This window comes from Fomitopsis serialis, assembly GCF_022376445.1.
Source record: "Fomitopsis serialis strain Sig1Antser10 chromosome Unknown B0H18scaffold_33, whole genome shotgun sequence".
NCBI lineage: Eukaryota > Fungi > Basidiomycota > Agaricomycetes > Polyporales > Fomitopsidaceae > Fomitopsis > Fomitopsis serialis.
In genome coordinates, this window is record NW_025954993.1 from 84,518 (window position 1) to 101,489 (window position 16,972).

The 16,972-nt window shown below is 56.8% G+C and overlaps 4 protein-coding genes across 4 annotated transcripts; 3 read left to right on the forward strand and 1 right to left on the reverse strand.

Annotated features, from left to right (window-relative positions):
- Nucleotides 1–5,266: 5,266 nt before the first annotated feature.
- On the forward strand, nt 5,267–5,664 carry B0H18DRAFT_876695 (uncharacterized protein; the record flags this gene model as incomplete). Its single annotated transcript, XM_048040501.1, has 2 exons — nt 5,267–5,375; nt 5,432–5,664. 2 exons carry the CDS (start codon nt 5,267–5,269, stop codon nt 5,662–5,664), a joined length of 342 nt encoding a protein of 113 aa, XP_047893359.1.
- Nucleotides 5,665–11,138: 5,474 nt separating this feature from the next.
- B0H18DRAFT_1007308 (uncharacterized protein) lies at nt 11,139–11,926 on the forward strand. The gene is made up of 2 exons (XM_048028723.1): nt 11,139–11,491; nt 11,545–11,926. Exon 1 carries the CDS (start codon nt 11,274–11,276, stop codon nt 11,460–11,462), a length of 189 nt encoding a protein of 62 aa, XP_047893360.1. The 5' UTR covers nt 11,139–11,273; the 3' UTR covers nt 11,463–11,491; nt 11,545–11,926.
- Nucleotides 11,927–13,681: 1,755 nt separating this feature from the next.
- B0H18DRAFT_876746 (uncharacterized protein) lies at nt 13,682–14,494 on the reverse strand (the record flags this gene model as incomplete). The annotated part of the gene is made up of 2 exons (XM_048040509.1): nt 13,682–14,299; nt 14,372–14,494. Coding segments are annotated over 2 exons (741 nt in total), but the record flags the coding sequence as incomplete, so codon positions are not given.
- B0H18DRAFT_1007311 (uncharacterized protein) lies at nt 14,267–15,188 on the forward strand (the record flags this gene model as incomplete). Its single annotated transcript, XM_048028724.1, has 4 exons — nt 14,267–14,299; nt 14,372–14,694; nt 14,751–15,006; nt 15,067–15,188. Coding segments are annotated over exons 2-3 (296 nt in total), but the record flags the coding sequence as incomplete, so codon positions are not given.
- Between the last annotated feature and the right edge of the window lie 1,784 nt (nt 15,189–16,972).

A 16,972-nucleotide genomic window follows, 5' to 3' on the forward strand; every position in this document is an offset into this window, starting at 1 on the left:
CGCACCTTGGTTGCGCTCATGACAGCGTCGGATGGTGATCAGTCCAGTGCAAAGAGATGGAAGTGGGCGGAGAGAGCGAGCGGACGAGGCAGAGCGCAAGAGGGCTAGCTACATATGGCGAAGGAGGACGCGCAACCTCATGTAGCTAAGGGTGGGGGACACGCATTGAACGACTCGGAGCTGTCCACAGAAGCGCACCGAGGACTGCACGTTGACGACGCGAGGACGCACGCCACCGAGTCCGAGCCAATGCACCGTTCAGTGTCGAGCCCGCAAGGATCCGGACGCTCACTGTGATATGAGAGGGAAGGGTACATGCCATTTACGCGATAACATGGTGACGCTGTTACGGATTATATGGTTCCGGCGGCGACCAATGTACCTACAGGGAAACAACGAGTGGACAATGGCCTATGCGTGGTCCTCATGAACGCGGAACAAACGGTGAGGGGCTGTATGCGTACCATGTGTCCGTGAAATTGACAATAAACATCAATGGGAGCTTGCTGGAGTCGTCTCATTTAGCGTCAGCAAGGGGTTCCCGTCGAGACGGAGGTATAGAAGCTGTCAGGTGTGGTCGTAAGCATGTTCGCCTCGCAAGTGTGCAAGAGACCATGTGTTCCCAATGAGGCACATTGGAACACTGGTAAGTATTCGGAGCCTACATAGCGCGACAGCACTGATTTCGCGCCGACTGGTCCACCACACATCGCTAGTCACTCACCAGTCATATTCGCAGCCAATATGATGTCGGGCAGCAGTAGGCTTGTGCGGCGGGGGATCACTGGCCCATCGGCCGGGAATGAGACAACCGCGCGCCTGTCGGGACATTTGTATCAGTGTTCCCTCATAGTGACAGTTATGCGCACGGCGCTGGAAGAAAGCTCGTAAGTAATCAATGCTGGTTCGACGCGGCATTAATGACAGTAGTGTTCGAAAGAGCGCACCGCCGCCGCTGCGGCCGTCGCTTCAATCTGTTCGGCGAGCGGATGGCATATTCTGGCATGAACCTTATCGTGGGGCTTCCATGGTGCGTGTCGCCTTGGACATTCGTCGCCATATAGCGAGTGTTCCCGAATACATCAGACTACGCGCCACTGGGGCCCTGACGTGTAGAAGGTACTAGTTAGATAGTTCCTTGAATAGAAGCTTTTACCGGGCTAACCTCGTACGTAGGTGTCCCGTGTAACTTATGAAGTGCGGCTGCTCAATTGCTTGCTGAGGATCGCAAACGTGAGCAGGAAGTCAGCAATGTGTCGGGGACCACTCACGCCGAACAAAGAAACCCGTGCCCCTGCTGCTGTTGCCAAAGCCTCGAGTGTGTGGCTCGGAAGTCGTGTCAAAGGTCCAAGGTGACATCCACCTATGGAGTCTGTAAGTAGTAATTGGTTGGTACTTGGGAGGGTGAAATGAGCGGCGACAAGCTCCGGGCGTTCGATGTCCCGCCCGCATGCCTACTTACGCGAGACTTCGGAGGAGGCTTGAAGCGGGGTGTGTACCCTGGTCCCTATGCGCGTGTTGTGCGTGTTCAGAGAAATTGTACGTACCGCGAGGCAAGCGGGGAGACCGCCCCCCTCTGTCGCGGTCAGAGAGGGGCCTGTCTCAGACGCAGTGGCGGCAGTCCGAGTCACGGTGGCTGTCATGATTGCTGTCATGTCCGATGAGTAATCAGCATCCGCGGGGCGCCTAAGATCACATCTTCACCAGTCGCTGCCAGTGCGCGTGTCTCTGCTGCTGCTGCTCCTCGACTGCTCATCGCTACTCCGCAGTAGAGAGTTTTGGAAACAACTGTTGAAGTTGAATTGAACGGTGGAGGTGGAGCTGAGGTCTGGTGGTGGTGGGGCTCCGTGGGGCTGGTCGAGAGTGTGACGCCGAGTGATGTCACAACTTTCTTTCCGGGTTTCTAATGCGCGGAAATTGAAATGGCAATGCTATCTTTCCACGTAAATTCCAATAGCATTTCAATGCAAAATGCATCCAAAAGCTGCCATGCAATGCTATCTAATCACCGCCGGCTGATCCGAATGGCATTCCAATGACATTACAATGCGTATTTCAATGAGTTTCGCGTTGATTACCACACATTAAAACGTGTCCAGGAAAATGTGGATTGTATTGCATTATAACCCCTGCAAGAAAGTTGCGACAGACGGGCCGTGACACTCCTACTATTCATGGCAATTCGCTCACGGATGACGCTCGGGAGGGCGGGCTGGCCGGTAACGCCCGTGTCACGCCCACCGCAGATCTGACAGAGATCGGTGGTGTCGGAGCTGTGGTCTGGTGGTGGCGTGAACTTTCACAGTTGCTGCCAAAACTCTCTAGTACACCCTCAAGCCACGGATGAGGAACGCAGGGATCATGGCGCGCCGCGCATCAGCGGTCGTGTTGGAATGACGACATGTGGGGGAGATGGCCGTTGAGTAGGCCGGGAAACGCAGGGGAATTCGGGACTCGGATTGGACGAGGAGGGCTGGACTTCGGTGAGTAGAGTAGCACGCGGTGATGCGAGTCACCTTTCTCACCCTCCTTGCGATGTGCTCATAGATCTATGCCAAAAGTGACTGGCGGCTCCTGGAGGCGCGGTCGCGAGCTTGACCGTGGCCATTGGACGGCCTGTCGCCGGCTTCCATAGGCGCATACATACGGCCGCCCAGTCTGGCGGACAGCGCCGTGCGTACGTGACGTGCGCTATGCATTTTGTTTTGTCAATTCTTGCTTTAGCAGGCCGATGGGAGCTCCCCCGCTGGAGACTTTGTATACACGAGGAAGGCGACGGTAACACAGTCAGCGTTCATCATACCTCGAAGGGTACCGCTGGCGTGGACGGGGTCATATTCGAGACTGTCGCGACGTAAATTAACGAGAATCTTTGCTGTAGCAGGAGAGTGCCGGTCGCGGCGCGTAGTGGACGCATCCTGGTACGCTACGCAACACACCATATCTCATTTCTCGTCCCGCTTATCTTTCCACCCTCACAGTAACAACACAACACCGACGTTCTTCAATATGCCTCTGCTCTCAGCCTCGCAGTCCACTGTCCTTCGGTCCTACAGTTACATTGGTTTCCACCGAGGAAAAACGTCTCGGCCCCGACTCTTCGACCAGCCAACGATCGTCGGCGACAAGGCGGGGTTCTTCTTCGACCATGTTCGCTTGAAACTCATCCAGGTTCGTCATATCGATCTCCTTTGTCCAACAGATTTCTGAGATCATGCGCAGCGGGGTTGAAAATACATTGACGGAACCTTGTTTATTCCCGTTATTATCACTGAGGGCTAGGTGCCGCCCTATGTAGACATTAAAGTGTCGTCCGCCAACTTCTGTTCCTCCCGTTTCGCCGTGTAGCATAACTTTCGACAGTAGCCTCGGGCAGTCGGCAGAACCTGTCAGTGGTTCTCTCATAGACGGTACGGCCTTTAATCGCTGCCTTCGCATACGGTTCCAGGTTCGTCCTTCGCGCTCACTGTCGGCGGCGCAAGCGATGATGAGCAGTCGACTTCTAGGCATTCCGGGACTCGTTTCCTTGCCATTTGAGCACTTCAGCGTGGCCCGGACTCGCCCTTGTCTCCTGGAGCAACGTCCGCGGATCTTTCAAGCAGACCCGTTGTTCGCAGTCGAACTCTCTCTTGATATGATGCTCCACGCGCAGTACGCGGTCACGCTCGCGTGCAGGCTGTTGGACGGCTTCCAAACTCACCGTCGGCTCGGCATCACCTGGGCATGTGGTGTAGCCTATACTAGAACCTCTGGTGCGTCCACCTTACCCTGCACTATGCACACTGACAGGTCGCTGAAGCATCTTCCGTAGGTATTTGTGACCTCGCCGCAGGGATCTCCGATCGGCGGGGCCGTCGAACGGACGGCGGTTGCTTGTCGAGCAACCTGTCTTCTGCCTGACCATCGCAAGGCTCGGTCGAACACAGGTACCTGCTCACGAATAGCCCGAAATCCTTCCAATCTTGGGAACTACACCTCAGACCCGCATCCGACACTGTCGCCTTCTCGTCGCCATCCAAGACAAGTGCGTCCGAGTCTACCGTGTCTCGTTTTCACCGCCAGACCACGCGTTCGCGCTCCTTCAGCGCGGTGACGGGGATGGGTGGGCCCACACCTTCCAGCGGAGCTCGCCATGGCTTCGAACGTCGACGAGGTATGTTCCATCCTGTTGTCGTGCACCTGAGACGTCCGACTCGACGCTTATGTCGTTTATCGCCCTAGGAAGTGTCCACGACGTCGGCGAGCCACGTCAAACGCCTCGTACGCCGCAACGCGGAAACCTGTCTCCCCGTGGCAACTACACGTTCGGCTCCGTGTGCATGAGGACGGAACCGGGGAGGCTATCGCCTTTTGCTCCTCCCGGGAGCTCCAGACGAATTGCGGGGACGCGTGGCTTTCGGAGAGTAGTCGCAGGTGCGTATTCACGGTGTGAGCTACGTAAGGTCCCACGCTGATGCGAGGGTTGCATCATCCCACCTTCGCCGACACTCGAAGTTCTTTCAGCCGACCACGCACGTACTGCAGGCGTCATCTCCGTGTCCTCGATTCGCAGACACAGCCCCCGGTCCCTGCTCCGCCCGCCACTCCTCATTTAGCAAGACCACGCCGTAGTGGTTTCGAACGTTTGATCCTCGAAGACCGCGTTACGCTTCCGTGTACAGGCGTCAGCGTCGGAGTCGAGCTCGTGGCTTAGGAGGGCAGCGCGGAGAAGCGTTGGGTGTGCCTGCGGGAAAACAAGACGCAGATGGACCTGGCTGAAAGGCGGTACGTGGCATCTCACCTCGTGTATTCCGTCTTTGCTGACAACGTATTCCTTTGCTAGCCCCATATTTGTATGACCAGCCAGTGGAAGGATGCCAGCTGTCGTGACACGGGAGGTGAGTATGATCGCTTCGCGGACGGGTCGTAGTCGGTGCTCACCTCTCCATCCGTCGCTCGTCGTCCTCTGATGCACACGGCGTACCCCAGATAAGGTTTCAAGCTCGGGCGTGGTACACCCGTTGTCGCTCACTTGCAGTGCTTCAGTCCAACAACTCTCGTGAATTGTATACGCGGCACCCATCAAGTCATGCGCGGTGGACCTGTTCTGATATGTTCGCACACTCCGTTCTCAACGCTGAACGACGTCCACTCTACCCAATTGCGCGAATAGGCAGTTGGGTCGTAAGCGCCATGCTCACCAGTATAGAAACGTGCGCTGATGAAGTTGCATCGCAGAATGATGCAGAGGCTACTGCCATCGTCGTGGTCGCGAGAAAATTTCATGATGAAGGGAAGACATACCGCATCATCACGACGCAATGTCCTGGAGCAAAAGCTTAAAAATGCAAAACTCGCTTGGGAGAACAAGTGCTTCAACGTCGACTCATTCCAAGGTGAGAAACAGGCTGTGCTTAGCGGACGCTCGGTTGACACGTCAACGTACGGTCAGGCAACGAGCAAGCATACATCCTCATCTCCATCCATCGTGCGGACAAACTTGGCTTCCTCGCCAACTTGCGACGATTAAATGTCATGCTCTCGCGCTGCAAACGCGGCATGGTCATCTGCACAAGCCGGGCATTCATGGAGGGCAAGGCCAGATCCTCGCTCGTGGGCCAACTCGCGAAGGAATGGGAGGACGGACGGGTTTCCTGGCGGGACACGTTGCGGGGCAGGTTCTAACGGGTGCTCTACTTGACCTTGTTGCCTTCAATTCTCACATTTTGCTTGCTCTCATTATACGATACCGTCTAAGTAGGAATGTGCTATCATTCTGCCGCTGTGCGCACGACGACAAGGCCCTTCCGTTCTGACGCATTGTCGGCCACGCACAACCACAAGACAGCTATGCTCGCCACTCATGTCACAACAACGCACCCTCTCCTGAGCAACGCCATTAACGATTTACATCGCGAGAGTGCATATCACGTCCCGGTATATCTGTGCCTTCCGCTCATATGCTTTCCTACGGCGTCATCCTATACCGTCCATAAGACACGGCCGAGTACCTCGCAACAGGCCCAGGCCTGTCAAATTGTACGGATTCTCTCGTCGTCCACTGACTCACATTGTCGTAGTACGTCCCAGGTGCCGCATCCTCAGTTCAACATCGGTAAGTTTATTGCATTCGGTCATTCACAATTCTTCTCAAGAAATATATAGGGCGGGGGACGTGCACGGTTACAGGAGGACTCGAGTATGTACTAGTACATGCAGTACTGTCGTTTGTAGTCAGTCGACAATGCGCCCACGCACGCTCGATACTCGAGTAATAAGCAGCGAGGTCGGATCAGCCTGATAGTCGTTCGCCGGGAAAATGCCATGGCAGGGTACATGTGGAGCTCGTCTCGATTGCGGACGCCGAGTCAAGGTATGATGGGAGCCTCGCACCTCAGCCGCCGCCTTTCCCCGGTAGACCGGCGCAATTCGTTGCACGAACCAGCACGGCACGCGCATGAGGAGACCCGGGAATCCGCGGATACATTCTGGGAGACCCGGGTCACCATGTAAATCGCTCGGTCGAGCGAGCCCAGAGAGCCGGTTCGATGCGAACGGCCAACCTGGACGCCGACGTCTGAGGACGTTGCGCGTCCTGCACCTCTATGCTGATGAGAGGCAGATGCCGTCTGGGTAGCACCGCGCCGTATGACCTGACGAACCTACCGACCGTTGCGCGCGACGGCGCGTGTCCCAGTACGCGGTGGGCCTCGCCGCGTGTGACAGCTCAGGACGCAGGCGAGATGGCTCGTCAGCCTCGGTGCACTCACGGGCAGAGACCACTCACCGTGCCACCTAGCGTGGATTGGTCCCCACCACGCGTCCCCACCACGCGTCGGAGAGTGTAGGTAACTGAGTGGTGGAAGCCGCCTCATCCACCGGCCAGCATCAACCACGAAACGGGCGTCCAACAGGACTCGGTCGTGGTGCGTGCGGATGTCTTCAAGACGTCCGTCGGTCCGTGTTTCTGTCGTTCGTGAGGCCGTGGACAAGGAGATAACCTGTGTTCGCACGTTTCTCTGCTCGTTATTTCCCTCCTCCGTCTTGCCTCCCATCCTCGTCTCCCGCGCAACGCGCACCCAGCTTTCCAACTCCGGCCACGTCCTTCCTCCGTCTGAGTCCGTCGTTGATAACCTTTCTCATCCCAGGTCGCCCGGCGTACGTCGCAGTACGGCGAGTGGATCCCGACGCGTCGGTGTGCGCGTCCACCCTTCAGCGAGGTGCGTCCGTGCGTGCGCTGATGCTCGTACTGTCTGACGCGTCCGCCAGCTCCCGTGTCCGTTCTCCACGTCTCGTCTAGTCCAACCCGTCCGCCCTGCTCGTGTCCCCGATACGTACGTCGCGTCCTCATCTTGACATCGTGCTTACTGACGTAGCTCGCCCGTCGTCAGTGAAGATCGCGGCACACGAGACACGGACACGTACCGCCACTCAACCCTCTCCAGCGCCGCCAGCTCAGGAGGCCATTCTGCGGGCTGCAGAGCAGTCAACCAAGTCGCGCATACCGAGCTGGAAAGCGTGAAACGCGTATCGTAGGCTATGCGTTCACGAACACTGGTCGTACAGCAGCCCACGGGTGCTAGACGCGACTGTGGTCCGCATCGACGTGGGCGGCGCGTAGAGGCGGCGAGATTGGGAGAGCGAGAGTGGTGAGCGACCGAGGACGACAGGGGGAACGTTGGATGCAATACGAAGTAGAAATCGCAACGGGGATGCAGCTGTCGTACGATGAGGCAGCGTCGTGCGTGAGCATTCGAGACACTTACCCAGGTAATACGGTACCACGCGTGTCCTCACGCCGCATCCGTCCGTGCGCGTCCGTCCTCGCGTTGCTCGTCCGCTGGTCGAGTCGATGCTGCTGTGTGAGAGGTCGAGGCAGCGTCCAGGGACTTGAACCAGTGTGAGTGGTCTGACGTCAGGAACTCGTCGAGCCGCGGAACTAAATTTAGCGTCCGTCCGTGGAGCGCGCAAGATCGCATCGCTACCGGTCGCCCGCGGCTGTGCCCGACCACTTATCGCTCCTCCACAGACCACTATAAGCGAGCCACGTCGACACAGGACCGATGCCCATTGCGTGTCGCGCATAGCTGGGGTCCATCGTTCAATTTCCCGGTGACGGCATCTATCCGTCCTACGAGCAACTGAATACATGGCGTAAAGTAATACCCAGGTGTGTATCGGCGACGTACGATGCATCAGTCAATGAGCAACCACTGACAGCGTCAGAGACTGTACGTAGGGAGTGGTATGGTCCTGTATCTACGAAATACGGAGTTTGTGCGCGCAAACATCGCAATGGCGGAGACACAAATGTCGCCGCGAAAAACGAGGATCGCACCTCAATCCGCGTCCGGACAGCCTTCGTCGCCGCCCTGCGAGCTGCTCCATACTTCCGGGACGGTACATCGTCTACCGGGACCTTCAAGTCGGATGCAGCCTTCCGTCTTGAGGACATGGGACCCGTCGCAAACGACGCGTCGGGTCCCTATGAGGTACGCAGAAAGATATGAACAGCCAGCGCGGCGCTGAATCAAGAGTTGAAACGTACCTCATTTTTTGGGCCTCCTCGATCGCCGGACCGCCTTGGGCTGGGCTATTATCTAATCTGCGGGTTCTGCGCAGCCTCGCGTTCGATTCGAGATGGCTGACCTCCAGTTATGGCAGTCTGGAAGGTACTGATGGGGTTGATCCGATGACAACACTTGTACGATAGACAACCAAGAATTGCGCGCACCAAACAATGATCAGACCTGATCGCATGAAGACTACACACGATACGGCAGCCTGCGCGAGTGGGATTATAGGGTTGCAGATGATTACATGCTACCGTTGCATGTATCCAACGACGAGGACATCGATTAGCGCAGCGTTGTGCGCTAGAGACAGATTGAACTCACCACACTAGATACTGTTCATCCCGGGCACCGACGCCGAGTACGTCCGCCGCAGGGACCGAATCGGCTGTATGCACTGGTCTTGGAGGCGCGGGTGTACATCGTGAGTCCACATGACGTACAGAGATGCAGTGGGGGTCGCCGCGACAGCGAGGAAGATTGGATGGATCATTCGAGTGAGCCGGCAGCGACCTCTGTGCGCATAAACTCATCTTCGAGGAAGATGATTCGCTAACAGAGCGCCTGCGCCGCACTGGGTGTGTGAATCGGTGGGCCGCCGTGGATGAAGAGCATGTAGTCGGGGGAAAAGGACGTGGTAGATCGCTCGCAGCTTGTGTTGTGGTGCCGGTGAAACGGCTGGATTGGAGTAATACTCGGGTAATACCACGTTCGATCGCGCGCGGGGCTCGGCGGAGTGAGGCAGGATCCACTCCGTCACAGTGTCTCTTGATCGACACTCTGCCTCGAGTGACGGACGTCCCTGTCGACCCGCCGCCGGTCAGCCGATGCTACTACGCACTTGAGTCGAGTGCATACTCTGTGAAGCGTAGTCTCGTAGGAATAGTGCCAGTCGACAAGGCAGCGGATGCTTATGGCGATACCGGGCGCGAGAAGAGCAGAGAGTGAGTCAGATCTGAAGGCGAGGCATGATTCCGGACAACCTACTTACCAGTGGCACATGTCCGGATTTGAACTAGCTTCGCTGGCACGTAGCCTTACCTGTCATCATGTCCCGGCTCACGTTATCGTCCGTTGCGCGTTACAGAGGCGCGGTACTCACCCGTAATCACTGCCCTGGCCGACCACTACCACTTGAAGGACAACGAGCGAAGACACGCATGCGGCTTCGCCCACGGTACTCGACAATCAACAGGAGGGTTACTCCAGCAAAGGACCTGACAGTGCTTACTTCAGGTAGTCGAGAGACTCGTAAGTGAGTATGCTCACAGCAAGCCGGATACCGATGGGTAGGAGCGCACCGAGATGCGGGTTTAACGCTGGTGGGACTGATGCCGTTCAGCGGTCGACATTGCTGGGAGGGCGGATGCGAGGACTGGCCAGGGACGAAAGATAATGTAGCGAGAGGTCTTCAAGTTGTATTCATGAGCGGGGCCAGAGGAAGCGTGCGCAGGTCACCTGCGTAGAGTATGGGTGAGTAGCGGGGGAGGAGTGCAGCAGAGGCGCCGGGGCTCTTGAGGTGGGTGCCATTTGATCCAGCGGCTACGTGAACGGCGACTGCCAGCGAAGTATGGCGAGGAGAAGAAAGTGCCCAAGAGTTCTTGCTGAGGCTCGCTGTCGTCAGTGGAGGGGAGCGAGGGTTTGCGACGCGCCCAAGACGCGCCTCGGACGATTGTCGGAGACGGCGGGCGGACGGGAAGTGCCCTCGACGAGCTCAGTTGGCGCTTGCTCCTCCGAGTCCTTCCCGACCCTCAGTCGATATCGCAACTTGAGCTGCACACGCATCACCTGGGTCGCATGAAGGAGCACGCCGCCGTCGCAAGAATACGGGCGCATGACGGGCGGGACGAGCTGACGTCACACTCAACGCCTCGGGGTCGTCCTGGACTCCAAGTCTCCCCGCCTTCGTGCGCATACACACCGGTGGAACCCCTAGTCTAGGTGGTCCGAGTCAAAGAGTCGGGATGACGTCGCTTGAGCTCCTACCGCCAGTGTCTCTGAGGCCTCTTGCCGGCGGTACGTCTTGTCTCGTTCGTCTACAGTTTTCGTCTTCCTGCTTCGTTACAGATCCCTTCGGTTGTATACATTCGCTTCTTTATCCCTCAATGTCTATCCCTCAACGTCAACTCATCCGCGAGTGCCGCCCAGCATCCGCCTCCTCGACTGAACCAGCTGCACGCTCGACAGTCGCGTCAAGTGGTACCGCGTCGAAGGTGGCGCCCTTCCGCCACGCGTCCAGGCATGAGTGCACGGGTTCCAGAGGAGAGTGGAAGGCTTCGAGTCGCCGGTACGAGGCTCGTGAGAGCGGGAGGTGGTGATGACGAGGGGACGAGACTGCGGTATGCTTAACTCATGACTTACCTGTCTACGCAGATGCCGGTGTAGCAGTGACCGAGGCAGGTCCGTCACTCCGGCGCGACGTACGGGCATTGCTATCTCAAGGGTAGCATACAGAACTGCGGCCATCGTCTAGTGGACGCGGCGTCACAGTATATGTAACGGTCGTGGCGAAGTATGTCCAGAACTCACAATATGACTCTTTTCACCCCTCCGCTCTCGCTTGTCGCAAACCGTTCAACGGAACATGGCACGTCATATTGGTATACAATAGTCCAACAACAATTCCAAGCAAACGTACGGGAGGCGATTCGTACCGAGCGAACTAATACACAGCAAACATAGATATCGGCAAGCAAGCCCCGTTCGCGGAAGCTCCAGGCAATGTGTTCGGCGAACACAAGCGTATCGTGGAATACATTCAGTAAGCCCATGTGTATCAAGACCTCCGAGTCCATAGCTGACACAAGCATCATGAACAGCTGTACGGAGAACCAGAGTAAACGCGAAATTAGCCCATCGCAGCCCAAGACATCGTTCTGCACCGAGATATTCGTCTATCGAAGGTCATGACTCGTCAAAACCCGGCGCACGCTGTCCGCCTGCGATGAACGTCAGCATTCGGCGTCGATCTATTCAGCAACGCACGACGTACTAGTACACGTCGATACTGCAATCGTGAGTCCTCCGAATCAGCCTTTGTTCTGATTCGCGCTGCCCGGCTCGCGGTGCAACTCGGGCGATCGTGTAGGTGCGTCGCCCGGTGCAACTGATCCCTCCTGACTCGAACGCGCGCCGCCGCCTTGATGTTGCTTCGCGTGCTCGATCGCGCCTGCGAGTTTGTCCTGACGACCTTCGTTCCCAGACATTCCTGCGTCTACTACTTCGCGCGGGGAATCCGAATCGTCTGCACGCGGTTCGGTATCCTCTCGTGGCTGTGAAAGCTCGGTCTGGGCCGCGTCCTGCGCTTCCTGCGATTCGCCGGGCGTCGTAGCGATCACCGGCGGGGCGCCGCTGACGGCTGGCGGTGCAGTGTCCGTCGCACCGGGTGCATCGGGTGCTGCATCCACGGCTCGCATCTCCACGTCGGGCTCCTGCGCTGCAGTCCCTCTGAATCTTCCCCAGACATCACGGCTAGAGGGATGATCAGCGACGATTGAACGAGTGGAATGCAAGGTTCACCACTTACATAAATCGCATTGTAGATCGCTTCGGACTGTCCATTCGCGACTCCGGCGGCTCCTGCTCGTCCACAGCTTCCGATGTAGGCTCTGAGTCAGTCGTCTGCGGGGAGTCGACGCGTCGATCGCCTTCGCTCTCGGGCTCATCTGGAGCGCATTCGAGCCATCCTTTGCTGTTGCAAGTGTCAGTGCGTCTTTGACACCCTGAGCGTCGAAGATGACTGACCAGTCTTTCCAGTCCATCCGATAAAATTGTTCTAGGCGCCGTTGTGTCCACTCCACGTAGAATTGCAAGCGAACGCGAAACCCTTGGACCGTCCCTGGCGGCGTCCAATCATCGCGTTCTAGCAGCCACTGGAGTCGCCGCGCGATGTGATTTGTCGACATCATGAGGTTCCGGTGAATCTTGGTCGTACTCAAGGATCCATAGATGTCCTCGAAGGCCATGCGACACAACACCCAATCGAGTCCGTATACGGCCGCGGGAGGGAGGAGTTGCACAGCGTCTCGCAGGTCCTTGCGGCGGAGGGTAGCCAAGTGCTCGTCGAATCGGTGGAGCATGTCGGCCAGGTAAGCTCCCCTTGACGGCTCGGCTGGCAATGTGTGCTCGTTTTTGACGGACAACATGCATATGGCCAGAACGGTTGTCGTGATTTGGATGGTGGATACGGGGTCATGGTGTGCGTATACTGCCGTGAGTGCAGCTTGCACGAGTTTCCAGTCTATGCCGAATTTCAGCTTACACCCTTTGTGATTGAAGCGGATGTTTGACTTACTTTGAATGTTGCGCAGACGATATAGCTCTGTCTGCGGCGCACACTCGTATTTTCTCGCCTCCTGCATCGTGTCATCGTACCCGTCCTCCGCGAGGAAGTCGACCGGCACATAAATGTTCTGTACAACATCCAATGTGGCTCTTCGTTGTTCCGTGGACAGTTGATCATCGTGTAAATGCTGAAACAAAGTCATGCAGGCCTTGGTCCCATCGGCGAGAGGCATAGCGCGGATAAGTCCAGCTAAGCAACGCCGGTTTGAGTCCTCCGAGTCAAGAGGACTGTCATAAAGTTCTATATGTGCGCGAGTGAACGTGTCCAGCACCATGCGACCTATCAAAGCCGTAGAGGTGCTGTCCAAAACATCAGATTGCAGGTGACTACCAGATTCCGACGCAGAGGGCCCGGACGCCCGTGAACGCGGATCCTGGCGTTTCGACAAGGCCTCGAAAACAGTTTGGCCGATCCCCGTCACATTTTCGATTGCTCGGGCGATAGGCATCGCTCGCACGCAGGTCGCCATTGCGCGAAGGACGTCTGTGTCGTCTGCAATGGAATAGATGTCCGTAAGTAGGGACTTTTCTTCGCTGCGGGTTGTCCAGTCATCCAGGCATAATTGCTCGTGTGCCTGCCAGTCAGATGCATCCGTTAGCGTGCGCACGTGTGCTTCCCGCTGAGCGAGGGGTTTCTCCGTCCGTCGGTATATATCATCCGCGCGCAAAGATGAGGATGTAGTTGGAGGTCCAATTCCGAGGTGGACAAGGACCCTGTGACATAATTGCAAGGCGGTCCAGTAGACTGCCCACCGCATCCATCTGCAAGCTTCGCATATCCACCATGCTTGGGGAGACTTGTAGGGACTGTAGTTGACCAATGCGGGCGACACGGAAGTGAATGCTAGAAAGAGAAGCAAGGCGCCGACGAAGACCGTGCTCGGGACGGCAATGTCAAAGCCAAGCTCCCAGAGATAGCCCACAATCCCGACGAGGAAGAGGACGAGGGCGACCTGCAAGAGAAACGGGAGGATGCTGGCAATGTTCTCCACTTGCCACTTGTTCAGCGCATGCCTACGGAGTTGCCAAGTCCAGACCTTCTGGGATGCGTCCTGCAGCCCGGCTTGCTCCGTGGCATGAAAGTTCAGCCATTGATTTACAGCTAGAGCACCCGACGCCGCGCTGAGACTGAAGATGAGGGCGACGAACCACAGCGCGGCGATCCAACGAGGTGCAGCGGGTGGCGAGGGGAACTTGAAGTTCGTAGATGAAGAGTTCGTAAGGATCATCGGCACCAGCGCCGCATTCGAGGCGTTGGCGGCCGCGACAACGGTGTTCGTAGCCGTGTTACCGAGTTGCGCGGATATGAGCTCGAGGATAGCAGTGTTGAAGTCGGGTGCTGGTAGCAGAACAGCATAGTACTGAATCACGAAAGCGGTGAGGACAGCGGAAAACAAGCCGGCCTACAAGTGAACCATCGTTATCTCATTTGCTCTTCCCCAGAACACTAGAATGAAGGCGTGAACGTGACTCACAAAGACCAGGAGTGTATTGATTTCATTCCGCCATCGTTCTGCACGGTCCTTTTCGTAGGTCCACGCTGTATCTGCTAACTTCAGCCACGCGTCTGGCGCTGTTTCCGGGTCTCGCGGCTTCATGTACTTCTCGAATACTCTGGACAAGGCGGCTTCATCCATCACGGCCGACGGTGCTTGCGCCTCCAGCGGCTTCATGAACTTCTCAAAACCTTGGACAGAGCCGCTTCCAAGTCCGGCTGCGCGATCGTATTCGTCGCTGAGTGGTCTGCTGGTGACGAATCCTTTACTCCATCGGCATCCGGCAACTCATTCGGACCCTTCTGATGTAGTATGTCAGACCTTGGCATGCAGTTAAATAATAACTGTTCACGCTCACCTCATCTGGAGCTGCAGGCGTGGTGTTATGGGGCGACGAGGAGGCTCCTGCAGTTCCCGCGCCGACCAGGTCGGATTCCTGTGTATACAGGTAAGTGTTCCTGTCGCTGTTTAATTCTGCTGATACTAATTAACTCAGCTCCAGAGCCGCCGGTTGCCCTAGAGCCCGTTCGACAGATGGCAATATTCGGTGACGACGTCGGATTGGGGTTGGGAGTCTTTGCTTTGTCTCCGGAAACCGAGGGCACCGGCGATCTCTACATTCCACGGATATAGTCAGCTTTCCTGTTGTACCAGTGAAGAACGATGGTGCGCACCTCGGGTGCGCTCATGACAGCGTCGGATGGTGTTCAGTCTAGCGTAGAGAGACGGACGTAGGCGGAGAGAGTGAGAGGACGTGGCAGGGTGAAATATAGCTACGTATGGCGGACTTGGTCGCACAGCCTCACGTAGCTCAGGAAGGGGGACACGCGACGACTCGGAGCTGGCCACAGAAGCACAACGAGGATGCGGCTGCACAGTGATGACACGAGGACGTATGCCACCGAATTTGAGTGTGGTGCTCTAATGCGACAGCTCTGACACCGCTCAGTGTCGAGTCGGCAAGAGCCCGGAAGCTCGTGGAGTGACAAGATGGGAGGGAAGGTACATGCCATTGATTGCCATACCATCGTGACACCGTCACGTAGTATATGATTCCGGCAGCAACATTGTGCCTACAGGGAGGCCACGATTGGACCGAGGCGTAAGGAACCCTATGCGCCGTCTTCGTCAGCGCGCGACAAACACTGAGGGGCTGTATGCGTACCGTTCCTCCGTGCGACACTCTTCCGTGCGACTGACGGTGGACATCAACGAGAGCCCGCTGGAGTCGTCTAATTTAGCAGTAGCCAACGGGTTCTCGTCGAGACAGATCTGGTATAGAAGCTGTCAGGCGTGTCATATGCATGTTGACCTCGCAAGCGTGCAAAGGACCGCGCGTCCACAAGGACGCACATGAGAACGTCAGTATTGGGGCCTAGAGCGACAGCACTGAGTTCGGGCTGACTGGCCCATCACGAGAGAACGCGCATAACTCACCAGTCATGTTCCCGGCCAATATGTCGGGCGGCGCGGTGGGGTATCACTGGTCCGTCGGCCAGGAAGAGACAGCCGCGCGCTTGTCAGGACAATTTCTTCACAGCGACATTCATGCCCGCGGCGCAGGAGTCTGAAGCAACGGATGCTGAGGCTGATTGGACACAAATGCAGTATGTAGCGCTTGAAAGAGCTCACAGCGGCGTCCGCTGCCAGCATCAGGAAAAATGACAATCCCTAGGTCAGCTGATATAGGGGACATAGTTGGTATAGGCTCATTGCAATCCCCCCTGTGTATAGCATGCTTGCAGAATCTGTAGTGATCTGTAGCAGGTCATAGTACCACCACGGTCAACATAGAACAGCATAGGACACAATAGAATGATAGTACTATAGGCCCATAAGCCAACATACTGAGACATATTCCATCATAGTAGACATCTCAAAGCATAGCACTGATAATATGGGATCATACTGATCACTCGGTCGTCGGCAGCTCATATAACAGAAAGAACATCATATAAATTGTAATAGATTGCGAGATGACACAGCATTACAACTACGAAAACAAGTATTGTATGCATAGACAGAGCACACACAGGCGCGTGGTCGACCAGGTGAGTAGGCAAGTACTAAGTGGGTGAGAATGTGGGCGAGGTGCAACACGGCCGTCCGTCTTGCTGCGACGGCGAGCATCCTACATACGCATGGTAGAGGCGCACGCACCTCGACATGCTCCTTGGCATATCAGTTAGTCGTAGAGGTGGGTGAATTCCTCGAAGTAGTCATCAAACTGGTGGACAGCGAGCTGGCGGATGATGCTGCCCATGAAGCCGTATTTGAAGCGGACGAGAGCGGGGCGAGACAGTCCGGTCGGGCCTGACAGTGAGGTCGCTGGGGCTGACAGAGTTTGCACCGCCGGTGTACTCGCCAAAGCTAGTACGAGGTCGAGCGAGCAAGTGGACAAGAGCAGGTGGGCAAGACGCGTGAACGAGCGGGCAGGACGCGTGCGCGAGCGGGCAAGAATTCACAGGTGGGCAAGAGGGGGCGGGAGAGGCGAAAGCGGGCGGGTCGGCTAGCAAAAGAACGAGGGCGGCGAGGGCGGGCGGGCGAGCGAGAGGACGGGCGAGCGAGAGGACGGGCGAG